Genomic DNA, 8,019 nt, shown 5'->3' with positions numbered 1-8,019 from the left:
CCCAGACCTATTTTTATACTTACTTTATTGGGAAGCAGGGTCTCACTAAATTGCCGAGAGCCCCACTAAGTAGCTTAGGCTGGCTTCAAACCCGTGCGATCTTCCTGTCTCAGCCTCCCAAGCGCTGGGATTACAAGCGTGCGCCACCACACCTGGCTCACCCACTGTCTTTGTCCTGAGCCAAACCCAGCCACCTGAGTCACCTCGGGTCACAGACAATGGTTGAGATGCCAGTTCTCCCACTGACCGCTAGCCCCGGGAGCCCGAGGCACCAGACTGCAAAGGATGACGCTCACACCAGGTTCAAATCCAAAACATTTATTTCTAGGAAATACTCATGACTACACAACGGGGGAGCTCTGTAGGGTGTCCAGGGGTGCCAGAGTAACGGCTGGCAGGACTACCTGGTGACCCACAGGATGAAAGCTGGGAAGATGGTAATGACCATGAGGCCTGGGGCCAAGTGCGGGCAAGATTGTGAGAGTGACCACATGTTTGATAGCCTGGGTGCCTGGTGCTTGGGGGTCTTGGTTAGTTCCTGGTCTGGAGCCATGTTCGGTCTCTGATTCAGACGTGGAAGGATGGAGCGGCAGGCACCGCCCAGCTGCTCCACTGGGACCTCAGCCTCCCATGGGCTCTGCCACCTGTTTTTCTTCTGTACCTGGACGTGGTAGTTGGTGGTCAGCAACTACCCCTGACTCAATACCTGCTTAGAACCCTGAGCCACTCTCTGGCCCAGCCCAGCATACCTGTTCCACTTGTCCAAAGACCCGCAGGAGATTTCCTCGAAGGACGCCCTGAAGCTCTTCCTCACTCCAGCCCCGACTCAGCAGCTCCTCTATGAGCACCGGGTATGTGGACACGTCCTCCAGCCCATGAGGGAATCTGTGTGGCCACCAACAGGTAGCCTCAGACCCTGTAACTTGATTCTGACTCAGGACCCTAGTCCTGTGTGTCCTGGGTACGCTGCACCCCAATTCTGGTCAAAGGGAATGTAGGCTTGGAGACAGTGATTTGCCCCTGCTGTCTATCCTTCAGAGGCCTTAAACCCTGAAATATTTGCCAAAACTCATTGACCTGTATGATTCACATGTATAAGCAGGCATGGTGGCACACCTCTATAATTTCAGTACTTGGGAAGCTAAGACAGGAGGATTGCAGGTTCAAGCAGCTTAGCAAGATACTTTTTTTGTGTGTGTATGTGGTACTGAGGAATGAAGGGCATTCTACCTACAAGCTATACTGCCACCCCTATTTTTTTTTTTTAAATAGGGTCTTAGTAGGTTGATGAGAGTCTCACTTTCTGAGGCTCCCCTTAAACCTGTGATCCTCCTGCCTCAGCTTCCCAAGTGCTGGGATTATAAACATGCGCCATCACACCCAGCAGTGAGATACTATTTCTATTTATTTTTTATTTTTTATTTTTGTGGGCCTGGGGATAGAACCCACCACACCCAGCAGTGAGATACTATTTTTTTTTTTTTTGGTAGGTCTGGGGATGGAACCCAGGGGCATTTGACCTCCGAGGTACACTCCCTGCCCTATGTTTTATTCTTTATTTTGAAACCAGGTTTCACTGAGATGCAGAGGGCCTCACTAAGTAGCTGAGGCTGTCTGTGAACCGTGATCCTCCAGTCTCAGCCTCCCGAATGCTGGGATTACAAGCGTGTGCCACCGGCTTGAGATACTATTTCAAAGTAAAAAATAAAAAGGATTTGGGAGGCTGAGACCGGAGAATCACAGTTTGTGGACAGTCTCAGCTAGTTAGGCCCTCCGCAAGTTAGTGAGACCCTGTTTCAAAATAAAGAATAAAAAATAGGGCAGGGGGTGTAGCTCAGAGGTAGAATGCCCCTGGGTTCCCTCCCCAGACCTGCAAAAAAATAAAAATAAAAATAAAAAATAAAAAATAAAGGGATGGGGGTATAGCTCAAAGGTAGAATAAATATAAAAGCAGAACTTTAGAACAGGGCAAAGGTGGGCACATGTACTGGGCAGATGAGCTGCTTGGCAACTTAGTTAAATATGGAGCCTTATAGGGGAGGGGTTCGGGAAGCAGGGAGTGGAGAGTGGGGACATGTTAGGTGGCAAAGGCCTAAGGGCCACGAGGACCACGGTGTGGCGGGCATAGTGACTGCACAGACCCCAGGGCTTTCAGGAAGCCCAGATGGGCCACGGGAAGTACTCACTGGCTGGCACCATCATAGTCTCCGCCAATCCCAATGAACTTGGATCCAATGAGGGCCTTGATGTAGTCGAAGTGATCTGAGAGATAGAGGCAGCAGTGTGGGCTTTCTGGGTAGGGCTCCCCTGGGGCTAGACTCTGCAGACTCTGCTTCTTGCAGCCTGTAGGCCATGCAGGTCCGTTCCTTCATGGCTTGGTACCCTGTGTGGCCACCCAAAGGCCCTGAGGTTTGACCTGAGTGGACCCCCGCTTGCTCCAGACTGGACATTAGGTTTGGAGCGAACCCATTTGAAGAGCCACCCATTTGGGCCATTTCCCATCTGGATTTACCCTGCCTCCAATCTCCTAGAGAACTTGGCAGGGCGTCTTTCTGGGGTGTGTTTACACACCCTTAGGGGTATGTAAGGTGAAAGAAGGAAGCTGGGCGTGGTGGCGCAGGCTTGTAATCGCTGCATTTGGGAGGCTGAGACAGGAGGATCGCACAGGTTCGAAGCCAGCCTCAGCTACTTAGTGAAGCTTTCTAAGCAATTTAGTGAGACCTTCTTTCCAAATAAAGTATAAAATAGGTCTGGGAGTGTGGCCTGGGGGTAGAAAAGCCCCTGGGTTCCACCTCCAGTACCACACAAAAAAAAAGAAGAGAAAAAATATATTTCTTTTTAATTTTATTTTTATGTGTGTGTGTGTGTCTGGGGATGGAACCCAGGAGCATTCGACCTCCGAGCTACACTCTCTAACCTACTTTATTATACACACACACACACACACACACACATATAATTTGGTGGTACTAGGGTTCCTGGAAGCCCTTCTTCTACCTCTAGACTAGGGCTACACTCCCAGACCTATTTTATACTTTTTATTTGGAAACAGGGTCTCTTAAGCCAGTGTGGCTGGCTTTGGTAATATATTTCTAGTCATGAGTTTTGTTTGTTTGTTTTTTGCTTGCAGTGCTGGGAATTGAACCTATGGCCTTGTGTATGCTAGGTAAGTACACTACCACTGAGCCACAATCCCACCCTCAAGAAAAATATAAATAATAAAAAGTAGGGCTGGGAGTGTAGCTCGGAGGTAGAATGCCTCTATCTACCTCTATCCCTACTACTTCTCTATCCCTACTACTTCTATCCCTAGTACCACAAAAAATATATAAAATAAAATAAACAATAAAAAATAGGGCTGGGGGTATAGCTCAGAGGTAGAATGCCTCTGGGTTCCATCCCTAGTACCACACACACACACACAAAAAGAGGGAGAGAGATGGAGGGAGGGAGGGAGGGAGGGAGGGAGGGAGGAAGGGAGAGAGAGAGAGGGAGGGAGGGAGGAAGGGAGGGAGAGAGAGACACACAAAGAGTACAGCTGACAAAGCCCCAAAGACCTAAAGCAGGGCTAAAGTTTTGTCCTGGAAGCCCCCACAGAGGTGCAGAGGGTCAGCACCCACACCATGTCCGACCATCTCCCCTATGTCCATCCCCATGGCAGTGTAGACTCTGTGGCTCTGGTTCCAAATAGCACCAAAGTGGTGCTGAGTACTGTTCATCATAGAATATTTGGCCAACTGCTAGGGCTGTGCTGAGGCATCTCCAAGGCTTTGGGCCCAAATCCTAGCTGTTTAGAGACCAGGGGCTGGGGGGCTCACCTGCCACAGTGGACACGTTGGCTACCGGGTTACACTGCAACACCCCTACTGACAAAGTCACCATCACGATGCCGCCGTTCCTCTTCTGCAGAGATGGTCAAGCACATACTCAGCTCGCCCCTGGCATAACTGTGGGCCGCCCACCCGCTGGCCCCGTGAGGAAGATGGTCAGCCCTGGCTCCAGGAGCCAGAGTCGACTTCATCTGTGTTTGTGTGCATGGGGGAGTCTTGGTCCTATTTTGAGTGGAGGTGTCTTGGCCCTGGGCTTGAAGAGTAGAACTACTCCCCACCTGCTAGATTCAAGAGTTCAGGGATGAGCTGGGTGTATGGGTGGCGCACACTTGTAATCCCAGTACTGGGAGGCTGAGACAGGAGGATTGCAAGTTTGTGGACAGCCTCAGCAACTTGTGAGACCCTCCACAACTTGCAGAGACTCTGTTTAAAAAATAAAAAATAAGTCTGAGGGTGTAGCTTGGAGGGAAAATCCCCAGTACTGAAAAAAGAAATTATGGTATTTACAGTGAAATGTCACAAAAAAAAAAAGAAATCAGATGCTTTTTTTTTTTTTTGTGGTACTGGAGGTGGAACCCAGGGGCTTTTCTACCTCCGGGCTATACTCCCAGACCTATTTTATATTTTTATTTTGAAACAGGGTCTCACTAAGTTGCTGAGAGCCTCACTAAGTAGCTGAGGCTGGCTTCGAACCTGTGCCATCCTCCTGTCTCAGCCTCCCAAGTGCGGGAATTACAAGCGTGCGCCACCACGCCCGGCTTCAGATGTGTTTCTTAATGTGCAAAATATTAGGGAGAAATGGGTAACAGGAGGAACTCTAGATGAAGAAGGGACCCTATAGAGGAACAATGAAGGTGACATATCTGAGGGGATAAGAGGGAGGATAAGGGAAACTCTTTAAAGCACATGATGTACTTAAACTTATCAAGTCAATCAGGAAGCCGAGCATGGGTAGGTGGAAGGGGTTAGAGATTGGGTAAGGGCTAATTGGGTGATGTGTGCATGTATATCTCCACAAGTTTTTTATCCCATTGAGATGTATGACTACAAGGTACCAATAAAAATTTATTTTAAAAAAAAGCCGGGTGTGGTGGCGCCCACTTGTAATCCCCGCGCTTGGGAGGCTGAGACAGGAGGATCACACAGGTTCGAAGCCAACATCAGCTTCTTAATGAGGCTCTCAGCAACTTAGTGAGACCCTGTTTCCAAATAAAATATATATACATAAAATAGGTCTGGGAGTATACCCTGGAGGTAGAAAGCCCCTGAGTTCCACCCCCAGTACCACCAAAAAATAAAAAAGAATTCAGGGACTACAGAGTATGGATTTGTGGGATAGACATTCAGCCTGGGGGTTGAGGAACGTGAAGAAAGGAGGCTGCAGATCAAGGGCCCCTGGGTTCCACTTCTTGCTTTAGGCTCTAGGGCCAGGCAAGTTCTTACCAGAAGCCGCAGAATGTCATCAGGAACATTCCGATTGTTGTCGCACACACCCCGGGCAGCCGAGTGGGAGAAGATCACAGGTGCTTGTGATACTTCCAGGGCCCGCCGCGCCACAGCGTCAGAGACATGGGACAAGTCTACCATCATGCCGAGGCGATTCATTTCTGCCACCACTTTCTGCAGGGACACGTGGGGAGGAGGGTGTCAGGGGTGCACACGGGCACACATTTGTGTGTAGGGAAAGGTGGGGCATATGCATTTGTATGGGGGGGGGTCTAAACCAGAATCCTTACCTCACCGAAGCTGGTCAGCCCGCTCACATTGGGGTAGAAGGGGTGGATGTCCTTAGACGAACTCTCTGCCCTGCAGAATGCCAGGTGTGACTAGTGCACATTTTTGGCGCCAAGAGTGGAGAGATCCTACCAAACTCTCTATCCCTGAAACCTCCTAGACAAAAGCAAGCATGCTTTGCCTGGCAGAGACAGCCCTGCCAGGATCCTGTCTGGCTCTGTGGACACCAGAACTCCAGCTGCCCTCCCCACTCCAGGGTCAGTGCCACATTCTAGAGGGTAAAGCTTGGTCTGGGCCCACGTGTGACCCCAGGCAGGTCCTTGGCTCAGTCGGCCCATACCATCCGCACTGTGCTCACCAGGGGGTGTTGCAGGTGTGGGTGAGCGTCAGGTAGCGCACTCCCAGCATGTAGAAGGTACGCAAGATGGAGAGGCTGCTGTCCATGGAGTGGCCTCCCTCCACACCAATGAGGCAGGCCAATCTCCGGGTACTGTTCAGAGCTGGGGGCAGGCAGATCAGGGGATTACTGTCAGGAGCTAGAGTCGCTCAATCAAGTCCCTAAGGCACCCTATCAATCCCCTCACCTTTAGCAGAGGTCACAAGCTCCAACTCAGGGTAGGCGGCGCACACGCGGTGAATGAGGTCAATCTGCTCGAGGGTGAGGAGCAAGGCATCCCGGTCCTGGGTCTGGCATGGGACATAGGCGGACCAGAACTGCGGGCAAGGCTGAGGGTTGGCTTGGGCAGGGGCTACTTTGGAGCTCCTGGGCATCCACACCCAACACAGCACCCAGTGGGCCCAGAAGCCCCGCATGAGGCAAACTTGAGCTGTGGTACCTTCATGCCCGCAGCTGGCTCCCGGGAGCCCTGGCATCGATATCCTGGTACTTTAGATAGTCGCTAGAGTAACTGTGTTCCCATGTGACTGACTTGTGATCTCTGCGGACCCCTCTCCTTCCCACATTCCCCCGCAGCCATGCTGCGGTGCTGCGCGGCCCTGTGGTACCTGAGCACCCACGAGGCCATCTCTAAGCTTGTTCAGACTGGTCTGGCCATGGCTGAAATTATGCAGGTTAACATCCTGTAGTCGATTTGGGTAAAACTGCCTCAGGACCAGGGGTAGGTCGTTGTGGCTGGAAGGACATCGAGGCAACGTCAGATCAAGGACAAATGGGTGGAGCCCTTAAGGTTCCAGGTCGGGCAAGCCATGGAGGGGGGCGCCCCCACTGTCACCCTGTCACCCAGGCTATACTGAGATTCCCGAGGTCTGGGCTAGAGGGTGCACCAGAGGGGGAGTCATAGAGGAGGGGAGGGTTGGGCAATGGGGGAGAGCATCCCAGGGCGCAGCCAGGGCTCCTCTAGAACCTCCTGGCTGGCGCCCACACGGTCCCACAGCACATACGCACCCGTCCACCAGCGGGAAGTCCCTCATTAGGGCCTGCGCGCGCTCACGCAGTCCGGGGGCGCTGGGGGTGCCCGGCGTGGTCGCGGAGTTGGAGGTAGCTGGAGCGGCCGGGGCGCTCAGGGTGCGCGGCGTGGTGTGGGCGCCGGTAATCGGCTCGCGCAGCAGCAGAAGCCAGAAGAGCAAACTCAGCAGAGGTGGGCGGCGGAGCACGTGGGCGCTCTCGAGGCCCGGGCAGGAGGACATGGGTGACGGTCGCAAGAGCCTGCGAGGGCCAGAAGGGGAGGCGATGGAGTCCTGAGCCTCGATTCAGGTCAGCAGGGGCGCGGCCGCGCGAGGAGGGGCTGAAGTCGAGGGATCCCGAGCTCCCCGCGGCGGAGCGTGGTAACCCGCACAGCGCGGCCGCCAGGGGTCGCCACGGCCCTCCCGCCCCAAAGGGCGTCCCCGCCGGCCGGGCGGGCAGAGCCGCGATCACCTACTCGTCTCCCCTGGCCGTCTGTCTTGGTCCCTCCCCTGCCTGCTGCACAGCCAGCCACCTTCTGCTGGGTCGGCTTCCAGCCACCAGGCCTCAAGCAAGGAATTTTGGGCCTGGGGCAGCCTAGTTCTTCCTCTGACTCAGCCGGAACTCGACGTCTCTTGGGAGCCCGCCTGGGTGCTGGCTTCTCTGCTCTGGCCTTTGCTGGGGTGGCCATGGGAGCATCCCCATAGGCCCGGTAGCCACCAACCAGGCAGTAGGTCTCCCCATGCCAACCCACCTGGGTTTCTCCACATCCCTGGTAGAGGACATGGTAGTGACCAGGGGTGGGAGTCGTGGGAGGCACTGCTGCTGGAAGAGAACCAGAACCCATCAGTCACCTCTGCTTTATACACCGAGCTGCCCCCACCGCCTCTCATGTGCCTTCCTGTTTCTGGCTAAACCCCTCTTATCTGCAGGACATCCTACCCACAGCCTTGGCCTGTGGCCTCTCTGATTCCCCTCCCCCAAGAAGGGGTGCTTTTTGTCAAAGCACTTGGCTCCTGTGGGGCCAATGGCAGCTGCAAGAGACCGGGAAAT

General features: G+C 53.4%; 1 protein-coding gene across 1 annotated transcript; it reads right to left on the bottom strand.

Annotated features, from left to right (window-relative positions):
• Nucleotides 1-341: 341 nt before the first annotated feature.
• On the bottom strand, nt 342-7,211 carry LOC308268340 (dipeptidase 2-like; the record flags this gene model as incomplete). Its single annotated transcript, XM_080703485.1, has 11 exons — nt 342-404; nt 512-661; nt 750-885; nt 2,187-2,262; nt 3,819-3,903; nt 5,274-5,450; nt 5,567-5,636; nt 5,923-6,064; nt 6,149-6,278; nt 6,570-6,696; nt 6,970-7,211. 11 exons carry the CDS (start codon nt 7,209-7,211, stop codon nt 342-344), a joined length of 1,398 nt encoding a protein of 465 aa, XP_080559611.1.
• Between the last annotated feature and the right edge of the window lie 808 nt (nt 7,212-8,019).

The sequence above is a fragment of the Muscardinus avellanarius genome (assembly GCF_963383645.1).
Source record: "Muscardinus avellanarius genome assembly, chromosome: 10".
Classification (NCBI taxonomy): Eukaryota; Metazoa; Chordata; class Mammalia; order Rodentia; family Gliridae; genus Muscardinus; species Muscardinus avellanarius.
The sequence above is the reverse complement of the archived record's forward strand: the minus strand, read 5'-3'. Positions and strand labels throughout refer to the sequence as shown.